This window comes from Perna viridis, chromosome 2, assembly GCF_037379345.1.
Source record: "Perna viridis isolate PV_CMFRI_1.1 ecotype Kerala chromosome 2, ASM3737934v1, whole genome shotgun sequence".
Taxonomy (NCBI): Eukaryota; Metazoa; Mollusca; class Bivalvia; order Mytilida; family Mytilidae; genus Perna; species Perna viridis.
This window is the reverse complement of record NC_142446.1, coordinates 28,273,035-28,288,924: the sequence shown is the minus strand read 5'-3', so window position 1 is coordinate 28,288,924 and position 15,890 is coordinate 28,273,035. Positions and strand designations below refer to the sequence as shown.

Sequence of the window (15,890 nt, the reverse complement as noted above, 5' to 3'; positions counted from 1 at the left end):
TTTTGCGTCAACTACAATGACAGACAAATCAAAGCTTGTAGGTTTTTAAAAAATCTTAAAACAGTAATAGTAGAAGTGGAGTAATTTTTGGATTTACTGTTTATGTGAAATAATAACATGATAAAACAAAATTAAACAAGAGTCTCCATGAATAATTTTTTTAAGTGAAAACATTATGTTACCATTTACTTACTTTTACAATGAAGTAATCCCTCTTAAACCCAACACATATAGATTCCTTACACCAACACATGTATCTTGGAATGTCATATAAATTCATTTCAGTCTGAAAAAAAATAATGAAAATGGTTTGACTTTTGAAAAAATAGATATGTTTAACTTTAGGGTGCACTATACAGTTACATTAAGGTGCACTGTTTCGCACACCAAGTTGCCCCGGTCAAATTTTGTAAAAACTTAAAATTAAAACTTGAAATTTGGTGGATATATTGTTTAAATATATATAAGCATTTATACATAGACAGAAGTAATACATGTTATGGTAAACAGGTGTAATTTAAATGAAAAATGGTATCCAGAATGTTTCAGTCCCCTGCCTTATTAGGTTCTCTCCTCAGCATCAGATGGCTGTTTTTCAAAATACCTCATTTTGCACGAACTTTTGGGACTAAAATTGTGAGAGAATGAATCAAAAAGGGTCTTATTATTTTTACCTTTTTCCTACCTACTCCATGCATGCTTTCATCCTGTGGTAGTGTCTAAGTGCCTGATATTTTATAAAACATAGTATTTGGCTGTTAGTTTTGGAAAGGCACCCCTGATTTGTACTAAAACTAATATTTTTTTCAGTATTATACCATGGCTACTGGATTTTATTTGAATAATCATTAAATTACTTATAAATGACTTGAACCTCCACACACCAAGAATTTAAAAAATATGCACTTTTTTTATGACAAAACGCTAGAAATGTCTGTGTGGACTGCCTCAAAACAGCTTTATTTCAACAAAATAAGACCAAATTTTCAGAAATGACCTAACTGTATTGTACTACCTTAATTAAGCACACATGCTTGCCCCTCTTAGCATATAAAATATTAACAAACCAAAAAAAAAAAGACAAAACAAAGGAAACATATGCTTGCCCCTTTTAGCATATAAAGTATTAACAAACCCAAAAAAAACCCGGTCTTCCCTTCAAACCGGCCGTTTTCAAAAGTCCCGGCCGATATACCTTAAAACCTGCGTGTTTTGTCGTCAATAGACTGGCCACCCCCTAAAACCTTACATTGGACGGTTTTTCAGTTTTAGTTACATATTTCAAATAAAAACAACCTCTCCATTTTGGCCGCCCAGTTATTGTTCACCTGTAATAAATGTGTCAACAAAACTGTACATGATTACGTAATATTACGTAACTAATAATTCATTCACTGATAATTGAAGGGGACATTAGTTTAAACAACAAATTTAATCCAAACATCACATTTTGTCACTGGTTGGTTGTTAATTGGTGTGTACACACGTCAGGCAACCGGGGTCATTTAATAGTACGATCTTTATGATCTTTTAATTAATGTGACCTGTAACAAAGCCAAAACAACATAGAGTGAAATTATTAGACTTTGTTGATGGGTAATTTACGCAAACAATACAAATAATTAATTACTATCAATAGCCCTTTGATCTTTAATACACATTATTTCAAAACCGTGAACATTATTTTGTCGGCAGTACCGTTCGTAAAATCAAATCATTTACATATGATGCAAGCTTTGAAATGTAATAAAAGGCCAAATGTTTTGAATTTGGCATTAAACAAGTCTTGACCAACAAACTGACAAGGTGTAGGTTTATCGAACACATTCATGGAAACAGCTCTTAGAATGCATTGTTATTTTTCACAAAACTGGCCATCCCTATAAACCGGCCATTTTTTTCTTGTCCCAGTAGTGGCCGGTTTGGAGAAGTTTCACTATATTATTTTTCAATTGATTTTTTTCAGGTTTATTTTTTACCATATACATTGTATATTAATTTTTGTGAAACGATTGTTAAATGGAAGAAAGAAAACCCTGAAGTTGGATTATCTCCCACTGGAGTCCTCTGAAAATCTGAATTTATATGAAGCCAAACCTCTTTATAAAATTTTATCAAAAACACTTGAGTGATCTTGGTAATTAAAACACAGGATGAAAGAAATGCTGTTATATGTAATTTTTTGTAATAACCTACCAGATCTTGAAAATTTCTGTTCTTCCAAAAGCTGACCTGAAATGTATTTATAGATAAGACTTAATTAACAGCATTTAAAATAATTATGTATATAATAGGTGTGATATTTCAATTACAATTACAATAAAATATAAGCATGGCTGTAACAGACTAACTGTTTGAGGTCAATTGCAGAATGCTTCCAACTATAAAGCAGATTAATATCAAGACCAAACATCTCATATACATGTTTAAGTCATACAGATCATAAAGTAATTATTTATTACACAATCATTATCTTCATAACCACATAAAAGGTACCAAATACAGCTGTAGGGTAATTTCTGTACATGTAAATTTTTGCCATTATATGAAATTACTATGTTACCATGGATTCCCTGTGCAATGGATGAATCATACAATAAATCAACACTGCATGCTCTAGATACCTGTTTTATGGGAAGGTAACAGGATTAGTTTTTGTAAACCTGTAACCATTTTTTTATTTCTGCATCAAAGCTGATTGAAATTTATTGTTTTGTGAAATACTACTTACATTATGAGTAATATATTTTTGCAAAGCAAAATCCTTGGAACATGATGTAAAAATGTCCAATAATCCTTTGCCAAAATAGCTGGGACACAATAAGGAATTATCAAAAATGGTGTTAGCCATAGTATATACATGTATTATTTTAAAATAAATTTCTACTTATATTTAAAACAAATTAATTTCCTTTTTCATTGCTGGATAAAAACAATACTATATAGTGTAATGTTGAAAAAAAATACAGATTGTATGACACTTATGGACTGGTCAGAATATGAGGCTACACACTTGATTACCAGATGTATCTAAGACACAAAGAAGTCACTAGAAAATTAGACTTTGTTTTACTTGTAAGTCTTATTCTATAGAAGGTATAGCTTTACTTTGCCCTAAGTTAATTTAGTCAATATTACCTGCAGCTTTTTTCTAACTGATACACACATTCTGAGTACATGGTTTTCCTCTCCACTCAAACTTTTTTGTGTCTTAAATACATAAAACACAAGAAAGTCAATCATCAAAATACTTTTTTTATTTTATAAATACAAAACAATCAATTCTCCTTTTACTGTTTTCTAATTTAGTGCAGAGTTTTTTTTATAATGACATGCCCTGTAATAAACAATTGTACAGTAATGTACTAAGTTTTAAGTAGAAGTTATTCTAATTAATCTTTTGTTGATGATGTCAAGTAAGTATTGTGTTTGTAGTTATAGGTTCCTGGAAGAGGTTTACGCCAACAATGAAAGTCAAAAACTCTCTTTGATTTTTTTGTGGTTTCATTTCATATAGCTGATATGTTGTGCAATTCAGGATGAGAACGCTTGATCAATCGAACAGACCCTGCTTTGTACTAGGCCAACACATTTAGCCCAATTTTTATTTTGACAGATCTATTCTTTTGGAGATTTAAAATTTCAAAAGTAACCAGTCAGATAAATATTTCAAACTTCTGTAATAAATACATACCTGGACATCTATGGCAAATAAATTGGCTCCTTTAGTTTTGTTGATACAAGTTATAAGGTTAAAGGTCATGAGGTCATGAACACTTACAACATTATCTAAAACAGAATTAACACCATTCTAATCAAATGGAGTGAGGTAACAGATTTTTAGTAATAAAAGATGAAATGAAGAACTGTGTACCAACATGTCAGTTGGAAAAAATCTACAGACTTCAAGAAAATATTGAAGCATTTATTGTGAAACACATACCATGTTATTTTAATCTAGGTGAAGCAGTAGAAATCATGCTGGCCAATAAAGATAAGTTATCTCAGGTGCCAGTTTGAAAGGACTTGCCTGATGAGAATGAAGATGTTACCAAAGAATTGCATGATGTTCCATGATGTTATACAAACATCTGACACCTTATATATATGTGTACTATTTGCCTAACTTGCTGAAATGCTTTTAAAGTCATCTGTTGCTTTTTTTTTGGTAAAAGAAAAAATCCTAAAAAGCTGCAGCTTTTAAAACATATGTGATTTATTTCAAGTTCACTACTTCTAGTTTAACATATTTTCAAGAGTAAATGATGTAAAATTGTAAATGTTGTGTTTCAAATACTCATTTGTATTCTGTTATTCTGCTTATGCTATTTTTAGTGCTTCTATAATTTAACGGAATGCATGTAACTCATACAGACCAGAGAGATGAACTAGTGATCCATATCTTACTAAGATTTATTAGTCTAATATCAATGTCTATGATTTTCAAGAAATCATATCACTGGAGGACAAGTTAAAATTTTAATTGATCATTAAAAAAAAACACAACAGCTAAAAAAGCTGATATAAGTGAGACTAAAATTCTTTAAAAATGTGCTTTCTATAAAGTCAATATCTATTTGAACAAAAAAATTGATTTATTGATTTATTGTAGTTGCACATCAAACTGACAGACATTCAGTGGATTTTAAAGTAATACATAACTGATCATATATTGAATTTCATGTTAAAAATGATAATCTATGGAAAAAAAAATGACAAATGTATGTACACAGTTACATACCATCAACAGAAAAACTTAATGCACCTGATTAGCATAGGCCAGGGCTAAACAAGGTAAACAAATTTACAAAAAAAAATATCAGACAAGGTGAATGCTGTTCCTTATATACAAAATCAAATAACCAAAACTTACCTGATAGACTTATAAGAATATGAAGTTGAGGAACTGCTGACAACTACAAAAAAATTAGATTTTATACAGTCTACACATCAATACTTCTGTACATGGTTTCCACTGAAGACAGCCCTCAATGACAGTCTCATTGAAGTGCATGGACTAACATAATGAAGATTTTAAAGTCATTATCTGTTGTAAGGAATGATAGCTTTTCTCCCAGACTGAAGTAGATTATATTGACTGTGACTCACATGCCTTTATATAAAGAAACATGAATTTCTTTCATTAGTAGAATTCATCCTTTTTCCACTCATTCTGCTGCTCTCTAGTTAACGACAAAAACAGAATTTCTCCATTTGATCCCAGCTCAATGTAGTATATGAACCTAGTATAAAAATGCTTATGTAGTTAAAATTGTGGTTCATAAATAAGAAACGAAATATCTCCTTCAGAGTACAATATACTGTACTAGGGATGTCAATAAGTATTAAAGAACTTTTTTATCATTCTCACCATAAGCACAAAATGCTTACCTGAGTAATAGGCTTCTTTGCAAAATTCTTGTTGGATCTCTCCAACTGTACGTCAAATCTAGATTCACCTGAATATCAAAAAGAGACTAGTTATACTTGCCATCATTTGAATCCTATAACTGATTCAATCAAAATTTTTTCAACTATTCTAATCTTGAGTAAGAGCTGTTTTTTTTAGTTGTCATGAGTTTACCAATTTAAAAACCAAAATATGAGCACTACATGTAATGGTTTATTTAGTTATTCAGTTACCATTCATTTTGAAGGTTGTGTTATTTATGTGATGCTGAGTAATCAAACATTATGGAACATTTACATAGAAGGTAATACATATATGTTACATTGCTGTAGTCAAAACATATCTTCTATTTGTTATTCAATTTGCTTTTTTTCCATGTACGATACATTTACAAATATATAAATATAAAATGCATCTTAAACATATACACATTGAAATATTTAACAAAAAATAACATGGGAGACATGAAAAGAACAAACATGAGGACAAGTAACTATACACATAATGTATTCTGAACTTTCATTCACATGAATTGTTCATTACATTCTTTCAAAATGCCACAATAAGAAAGATACATTTATATCTATACTTCATACCTGCTGCACCAGACTTTTTTTTAATTCTATACTGCAGTAGGTGACATTCCTTTGTTCCAACCAATAGTATGTCATCTTAGCATTTACATGAAAAAAACATACATATAAAGTATTTACATATAGGAATAATACTACAGGTTATTGTGGTCAACAGTCATAAAATAAAAAGCTTTGCATCATGATAAAATCACAGTGATAGAACCCCAAATAGTTGGGGTAAGTGTAGACACAATATTAGTTTTTGACATACTTAAGCATAGGGACTTACAATACCTGATGGACACAACAAATGATTTGGACACTGTATTGCACAAAATTTGAAATTCAATTAAATTATTTTCAAAATCAGACCAAAAATTGGGGGTTATGGTCCCTTTGACCCTTGAAAACTATAAGAGATACTTGAAATCTCATTCAAAATAGAAGGCAAAGATTTTTATAAAAAATCCAATAAAAAACAAGCATTCTAAGACTATAGCAAAACATTACATAGTCCCCTACCAACTATTTATATCACTGACCCAAATACTACATTGGATCATCAAGTATAAATGACAAACTGAGAAATGACCTTGATTTTGAACATAAGAAAGGATGTGTACAAAGACAAGAGAGATGACCAAATCCATTTAACAGTTTTTTGCACAGACAATTAGACTCACATACCAAATATCAGCTCAATATCTGCAAGCGTTTAGAAAAAAAGTGCGGAAAACTTAAATTTAGGTAAATTCAAGGGCCATAATTTAACCAAACATCAGCGGAGCAGAACAAAACCTACACTTGATCTGTAACTCATCAGGGTAGACTCGCATACCAAAAATCAGTTCAATATCTGCAAGCGTTTAGAAAAAAGGGCGGAAAACTGCAACTTTTCTCTGGACTTGTAGAGACAGATGGACTAATAGTAAATTTGAAGTCCACATTGACTAAAGCTAATAGGGGACTAAAAATTGTTTTGAAATAGGACCAAAAATAAACTAGAGGCTCTTAATAGCCTCAATTGCTCACCTGCCTTCATGAGCAACATTCTTTTTTTGTAAAAGCAGCCATGTATTTTTTTAAATAAAAATTCCAATAGCTCATACCTATATACATATAGATTTACATGCAAATTTCACCACAGATGATCTCATCATGCGAAACATTTGACCCTATGTCAAACTGGGTTAACCTAACAGTTTTGGAGATATACATGTAAGCAAGAAACTTCTGTCTGATCCCTATGTTCTATTTTTGGTAATGGCGGCCATGTTCTTCAACTGATCAAAAAACACCCTACATCAGTTCTTTGCACAACACTCTAAGAAACATTAAGTGTCAGAGGAAAAGAGTTTAAAAAAATTTTTAATGATGACGACGGATGTCATGTAATGGCAATAGCTCACATGACCCTTTAGGCCAGGTGAATTAAAAAGTGGATTTTCTTGGTGTGTGCTTCCTTTGACTCTTATAACTCGAAAACTTATATCTCAGAATCCTGACCAAAAGTAAATAAAAAGCTTCACCTAGGGCAGCATGATACAACCATTGATCATCCCATTTCATGTTCATAGCCTGAATATAGCTGAAATATTGCTGCTCGGGCGTTAAATCCCAACAATCAATCATGATACAACCACAGTTACCGAACCATGAACAGTTTGGTCAAGTGTGGACACAATATCAGTTTTTGACACACTTAAGCAGAAGGACTACAAATTACCTCATCTTAGTGGTTAGAAATATCATATCAAAATTTCATACCAATTGGTCAACCACAACAAAAGTTATGTCACTCTGTACTTTCTGAGATATTTAGTTCATTCAAATAGTGTCAAAAGTTGAATAAAGCACTTATTCTCTGGGATAAGTCAAGATTTCAAGTATCATAGTAACACCTACAGACTTCAGTTTGTTGCATTAGCCACACATTTTGTTGTACAAAAAAAGATGATGTCATGGTAGACATTGGAACTTATGGTTTCCAATCATTCCTTCTGCCAGGGACATGTTTTGTTTCTATACATGCAGTCTGGATATTCTTTTATTAATGTCAAAAAAAATTATTACAATTGTAAATGCTGACCAAATTAAGGAATGGATGGATGACAAGGGTCATTGACCACCATTTTTGTTTTTGTTTAACCTAGTTCCGATGCAAATATGAAATTCTTGGTCATGCATACATTCAAAGGAGACATGACACAAAAAAATTATTTTTTCAATTTTTGGTTTATTTGATTTATTACATCTAATATATATCATAAAAACTCCCCTTGTAGTCACTTATGTCGTTTAATTGAAGATAAATTGATTCAAAATCGACGATGACCCAAGCCATACAAATTTTAATTAGCCATGTTGTCACATGACCGTGCTACATCACTGGTTCTCAATTCGAGGGGTTGAAATGCTTGGGGCTTCTGCATTTTTAACATGATTTCTACAACTGAGAGTGAAAATATTGAAAGTTTTGGTTTGCCAGCGAATACATAATTACAGTTGTATAAATTTAAACAACTTCGAGAAGAAAATCATAAACAATGACAGAAATATTTAACTATTACATGTGTGAAGACTAGAATCCACAGAGACAACACCACTTTTTCAAAGATTACAAAGAAATTTTTCATTATGTTCTGTCATGTTCGATTGAACTCTTTACAGAAAGTAAATTAAATTCACATTCTCAGATTTAAACTGTTCCGATCTTGATCTTCTATGAAAATATTGATTTCACCCCATTTTTACGGAACGTTACATACTCCTGACAAGTGTACCAGTACCCTACAAGTACAGCTATAGGATAATTCAAACATGTTTATTTTTTATTGGTTCTTGATAATTTTATTTGAGAACCCATAAAGGTTTCATGCTGAAGCTTCCTCATGTTCTAAATATTTTTTGCTTAAATTAAATATTTTGAACTGACCTATAAAAAAGTATTGCTCGTACCAGAAAAGCTCCCTTAAACTCACCTAGGGTCACCTGTTATAAATTGTGTATTGTGTCAAATTCCCCATGTACGAATTGTTTTATTTTAAAATTCGTAAGACAAAAGATGCAATTGTATTTCAATTATCTAAGTCGTAAACCTGCGTCAACACCTGTGTCACAAGGTGCCAAACCATGTAAAGATAAAAGAAGCCGCCCATGCTTTCTCTTGGCCATAATTAAGTCTACTGGGCTTGTTAATAGATATAACCTAGCAGCAAAGAATTTGAAGATTTATTAATTTTTTTCGGGCACGTGTATACATTTTCAATGCACCCAAATGGAGATTGAGAACCAATGACGTAGCACTTCCAAATATGGTAAGTGGGTGTTACTTCCAGTTTTCATTTATGCATATTAATTAGGTCGTCATGATAACACAAATAAATCATTCTAACTTTATTTAGCGCTAACCTGATGAGAAAACGTTTGTTATACTTGTATCTAAACATACTATAGTTTTTATAAACGTTTAAAAAATGAAATTTTAGTGTCATGTCTTCTTTAAGTATCATCTGATTTTAGTGAGGTGTGGCAACTACATATCAGCTTTGAGGTAAATGATGCAAAATCCTGGGTCCAGGACATTTCCAGAACAATATTTGACCTCTGAATCTTAACAATATTTTAACATAAAATTGGGTAAAATTGGATATATGTATGAGGTGAAACGGAGATATGTAAATAAATTCAACTCAGATTTTAGTGCTACATGTAGTTGCACTTAAAAATGCAATGACAGAATGGTAAAAAATAGCAGAAAAGGATTAACAAGATTTTCACTTTTGAATAAAAAATATTATTTCCATAAACAAATGCAAAATAAAGTACTGGTATGAACACATATTTTCATAAACAGTCACTTTTGTCAAGTACATGTACAATGTAGAATGCAATTCCTTAGTCTAGTTGTCCAAAAAGAACCTTCCAAATTTTACAGTGACCAGAAGCATCATATCGCTGAAGAATATTTGCCCTTTGAACAGCCATTTCTCCTGTCATAGTAGCACATTCCTGTATTAAAGCTTAGAGAAGGCCAAAAATCTATAGTATGCAATCTACTAGTACTACTGAAAAAAAATGCCAATATTGTCATGAGGCATTTGCCACAATGTAGTTATGGCCCTGGAGGATTTCATTTACTATTTGGAAAGTTATTTTATTTCATTTCTTGGATATGCTTGCATCTTAAATTGTTGCCTTTCCCATACTTAGGATTCTAAGTATAGTGAAAAATATAATGAAAAAAAACCAGGAAATTTCAATTCCATTTACGTCTGTCCGGCTTACCATGACATGTTATTGATTCTATTTTCAAAGGTAACTTCTCGAGCAAAGGTATTGCCTCATACGCGTCGTGCATGCCGACAGTTAAGAGACCCGACTGTAGTTCTTTTCAGGTCATTTCAGCCAGCAACTCTGCTATTGCCCACGGAAATTTTATCCGAAGTCCAGTTTTGTTTCATGTGATATGTTTTTCGTAACTTCTTTACTAGAGAGTTTTGATTGGTGAGACTTATAATTAAATAAAATATCTTGACAACATATCTTGTAACGTACCATTAGTCTAAGGAATTATTTTTGATGTTTTACCAAGTGATGCAAAATAACCAACTATAGGACAGTTGATGGTTCATATCAAAAGAAGTGTTTTATTGATGAACAGGCACTTTATATTACTGTAATAATTGTATAGTCCCTTTTATGAGAAAGTGTATTTAAACTGTACATATATACGACAAAAACTATTCGATTTTCTGGTGGGGAGGGTGGGAATATGGTGGGTTTTTTTTTGTTTTTTTTTTTTAAAGTTTGTTTCTGGAAAATGTAGAAAGAAATTTTTGTTTTTTGTTTTTAATTGGCCCTGGAAAAAAAATACAGGTTATTTTTGCTCACGGGAAAAGGTTTCTCCCAGAAAAAAATTGCTTAAATCCTTGACTGCAGTCCAATTGACATACATTGTATATGATGCAACAGTACCAAAGGCCATGTGAGCTATTGGCATCACTTAGTGTCCTTCGTCGTCCGTTGTCATCATTAACAATTATACAAAACTCTTCTCCTCTGAAACTACTTGACTAATTAGAACCAAACTTGGTATATGTTCCTTGGGGTATCCTGCATAGAAATGATGTGGGAATTTTTGATTCGTCAAAAAACATGGCCACCGTTACTAAAAATAGAACATAGGGGGTCAGACAGTAGTTTTTCGCATATATCTCCTAAACCATTAGGTTTAGCTAAATTCTGACAGGGTAAAAGTGTTTAGCATGATGAGATCTATCTCTGGTCAAATTTTGGTTTTAAATCATTAAGCCATGTTGTTCTTGCCCTTTTTCAACGATTTTTGCTATTTTTAATGTTATTTTCTTTCCAAAATCTTCTCCTCTGACACTACTTGACCAATTGAAACCAATCTTGGTATGAATGTTCCTTGGGGTATACTGCATAGAAATGATGTGGGGATTTTTGATTCGTCAAAAAACATGGCGACAGTTACTAAAAATAGAACATAGGGGTCAGACAGTAGTTTTTCACATACATCTCCTAAACCGTTATGTTTATCCAAATTCTTTCAATAGCTGAAATAATCCATATTATTAGGACTACAAAAGTCAAGACTCCTTGTAAGAGTTATTGCCTTTGAAAGGGGAAAAATGACTTTTTTTTAATAGTTTTCAGTCAATATCTTGAAAACTATGATAGATTCAAAGAAACTTTCAATTGTTGAAAGTCCTACCAAAGACTTCTTTAGTCAAAATTGTTGGGAACTTTTTGTTTAATTTATTGCCTTTGAAAGGCAAAATTCAAGAAGGTGAGCGATTCAGGCTCCTGGGAGCATCTTGTTACTTTTGATATTTTGTTTAAAACATTATAGTAAGCAGAATTAACATGTGGCTTTTCGAATAACCACAGTTCTTAGTATAAAAATAATGTACTGTAGAATTCAAAATTAAGGGAAATAACTGTAATTTACACTAAAATACAAAAGAAACTATTGGATTTTCAGTGTGGATTATCTCCTAAGAGCAGAAAAATTGGAATGAATAATTACACATTTCACCATATAGACCTATAAAGCAACTAAATAACAAAAATTAAAATGTGTAGCCTTTTTTGGGGATGTATCACATATTACAGAATTTGCATGATTCTTAGGACTACTACATAAAAGCTGAAAGTAGAACACTTTTTTTTTCACATTGCTGGCGACAAATATTTTTTTATGAAAACATTTGGAAATAAACTTTAAAAAAAAATTCATAGCCAACACCCCTCCCCTGGAAAACAAAAAGGTTGCTGCCTTATTCACAAGATGTTGCTTTTTTGCCCATAACTCCTAAGCTACTGGAGCCACAAACCTCAAAATCAATCACAATCCACCTTTCATGGTGAGTAACCTTTTGCTTCTTCTATCATGTGATTGCCTACAAAAGTCTCCAGTAGGTCCAAGTGACTCCTTATTAGAGTTTATTGTCCTCTGAACGTGTTTTTTTGTAAGAAACCTTCAGTATATGACATGATCCCCATCAACCACATGATCAGTGCTACTAAAGATTCAACTGAATTGAGGTAGTACAACAACTCCTCACAGGAGTTAATTATTGTCATTGAAAGGCCAAATTCTGAACTTTTTGGTTTCTCTCTCAAAAATCATTGATCATAAAAACTTTATACCTTATTATCAACTCTACATAAGATTTCAAGCAACATTTATAAAAAAAAAAGAGCAGATTTTACAGCAAAATTCTTAAGAAAGGGGTACTTTTTAAGAATTTTAAAGAAAATTTTGACATATAATAAGTGCTTATATCACTTATCAAATTGTGTATGCACATCTGCAGAGGAAAATTCTGGATTTCAGGGTAGGAAGGGCTGAGTGATATGGGGCAAGGAATAATGTAATTGAAATTTTTTCCCAAAATCAAGATTTCAATCTATCAAAAATATTTTTTTTCATATTTTAATGATAGTGGTGCAAAAAAACACAAATGACAACAAGACAATACCAGAAGACTGAAAAGTACACATAGGATAGTTCTTGTATGGAATGAAATCAAGTCTACTTTTCTTTTTAATTCATTGCAACAAATTACAAGCACAGAGCTAACATATAAAAAAATGATTCCTTAAATTTATATATACAAATCATTGATAGACGTAACAACATTGGCATGACTGTTGTATTCAAAATGTAATCCATGTTTTTATAGCCTGGATTTTTTTTTCATGAAAACAAGCTATTTATCCTAACAATAAAAAATTCAAAAACATTAGAGTTTTTGTATATTTTAGTGCCTTCCTGATTCTAAAGTTCCAAATGCCAAAATTTCCTCCAGGTATCAACAGAAGGTGACAACGAAAAAGAATGGTACATGTAGTAATATCCCTGTAAATGAATGTAAAGCAATTCAAATCTGATACAAAATATACATGTTAAAACATTTTTATTTCATCATTTTTAATTTTTAGAGACATTGATATCTGTTGCAGAGGATGAATGGATTTTGAGATGAAACTTTACCCCATAAAATTTCATACCTCACTCCAATCAGAAATGAGTTATATTTACTCACTAACAACCTGAAACATTTAGTTGATCTGTGCATGCAAGACCCAAATGGATGTCAGTGACATTAAAAAAAAATTGCAATAATTTAAACCATGAATCTACCCGTGATAATAGGTTACTTTAATACATGTTATAGTTATAATAAAATGTTTGATCTTAAATGAAATGAGGAAAAAAAACAGCAGAAAATTGAAAAAAATGGAAGTTTTATAAAAACATGTATTTGTATTAGAATAATTAAGCAGCATTAACAATGCAACAACAATAATAAAAAGACTACAAATTCAAAAACAAAATAATTTGTAGAATTATAAACCTTTCTGTGTTTATACAGAACAAATTAAACACTAAAATTTTTCAAGAAACCATGAATTTTTATCTGTTTTTCAAAATCAATATACTTACAGTAACAGAGTCTTTAATTTAATATTATATATCAAATGGTATAAAGTTCTATTTGACAAAATTATTTGCCAATTTTATTTTTTGCATTTTTGTGAAACTTTTCTGGTTTACAGTATGTGAATAATTATATGAACAATAATATTGATATTCAACATCATATTCAAGTATCAAAATCTCCAGCACCTGTTATTCTATTTATTATCGAATTTATTTTTTTATAATGTTGATATTAAAGAAATTTTTATTGAAATATGAACCAGTGTAAACTGAATTATGTTTTAATATTGTGAGGACTGCTATTTAGTAACAAGACATATTTTAATAAGCAAAAAAAAAAAACTTGAATATTAACAAACAGTGTGATCTAAAAACCATCAGTATTAAATATGTACTGGCAGTCTCAAATTTTGTTTAAAAAAATTGTGACAATAAATATTTGTCCAACTGTGAGTAATAACATACTACTTATTTGAGAAATAATGGAATGATTTAGAGGGCACAGCTTAATACCACCGTAGAGGTCGAACCCTGAAAAGTTGGGGCAAGTATGGACACACCATTCAAACTTGACATAGCTTTGAATTATAAACATTTGACCAGAACTGAGAAGTAGTCACTGTTTGGCTCTTATACCTACAATGTAAATGGTACCAGTCAAAACCTATAATTCAATCCCAAACTTCCTGTGGGGATATGGCCCCTTCAGGTGCAATGTCAAAACGATTCATTCCCTCTCACTCAAGTTATCAACCAGAAATCAGAAAAAAAACTTTTTTCTGACTGCTTTTTGGCCCATTATTCTTACATGGATCAAGTCACAACCCCAAAAATCCATCCCAGTCTTTTTTTTTTTTTTTTTTTTGTGGTATGGCACATTGTAGTAAAATTTATATGAGATCCTTTAACTTTCACTCGTTATTATACAGACATACGGAAAATGCATGATTCTGCCCCCCTTTTTGGTCCCTAATTTCTGAAAAGTTTTTACTCCAAAAATCAATCCAAGCCTTCCTTTGATGGTATGACACCTTGTAATACAATTTCAAAGAGATTAATTCACTAATAGTAAAGTATTTGTCTGGACAACAGGAAAATACAAGTTTCTGCCCCCCCCCCCCCCCTCTTTGACACTTAATTTCTGAATAGTTTAAGTCTTTATCCCCGAAATCAATCTAAGTCTGACCATTGCTGTATAGAATATTGTGGAATAATGTCACAGACATTCGTATGTTTTTACTGGAGTAATATAGTTAACTTCCATGAAATGCTTATTCTAGGCTCCTTTTTGGCCCCTAATTCTAATACTGTTGGAGCCATAATCCTCAAAATCAATATCAACTTTTCTTTTGTGGTTTGGAACCTTGTTATCAACTTTTATAAAGACCAACCGACTAATACTCAAATTATCACATGAAAAACAAGTGTCTTCGAACGAGGACACCAACAATGACAGGGCCATACTAATAAATGAACTCAATTTTTTTTGCAGTAATGTAAAAACTATTGAAACAAATCAGGAAAGATTGTTTTCTAAGAACAAGAAAAGCACACTTTGCCTGATGTATGTTAAAAGAAAATTCATGTATATATATGAAAACATGAAGTGAAGCAAGCAGGCATATTGTTGCACTGACTAAAACTTAACATTTGCCTTCTACGAGTAACTTTGTTAGTGTAACATTATAAGAGGATGTCTACTGAAGACCCAGGGAATAAATGGTGCATGTCAATATTTTTTTCTAACTTTTAATCAATTAGAAGACACTATTAAGTCATGTTTTCTAAAACTGTTGGTTTGTAATTTAATGAAATGGTAAGCATGAAATGAACTACATAGAAAGCACCAGCAACTTTGAATAAAGAGCTATGTGGAGCACAGCATGATATGCTTGCAGTGGTCAAACCCTGAATGGTTGGGGCAAGTGTGGAA

At 31.5% G+C, this 15,890-nt stretch overlaps 1 protein-coding gene across 1 annotated transcript in view; it reads right to left on the bottom strand.

Moving 5' to 3' along the window:
• LOC148624343 (vam6/Vps39-like protein) overlaps positions 1 to 10,476 on the bottom strand; it is a 37,376-nt gene extending 26,900 nt beyond the window's left edge. The window contains exons 1-8 of the mRNA XM_088567110.1: positions 10,273 to 10,476; positions 6,007 to 6,081; positions 5,392 to 5,459; positions 4,874 to 4,916; positions 3,695 to 3,789; positions 3,139 to 3,210; positions 2,197 to 2,232; positions 194 to 286 (exon numbers count right to left, since the gene is read on the bottom strand). Of these exons, the coding sequence (XP_088423236.1) occupies positions 194 to 286; positions 2,197 to 2,232; positions 3,139 to 3,210; positions 3,695 to 3,789; positions 4,874 to 4,916; positions 5,392 to 5,459; positions 6,007 to 6,081; positions 10,273 to 10,345 (555 nt within the window). The 5' untranslated portion in view covers positions 10,346 to 10,476. The remainder of the gene's footprint in view (positions 1 to 193; positions 287 to 2,196; positions 2,233 to 3,138; positions 3,211 to 3,694; positions 3,790 to 4,873; positions 4,917 to 5,391; positions 5,460 to 6,006; positions 6,082 to 10,272) is intronic.
• Between the last annotated feature and the right edge of the window lie 5,414 nt (positions 10,477 to 15,890).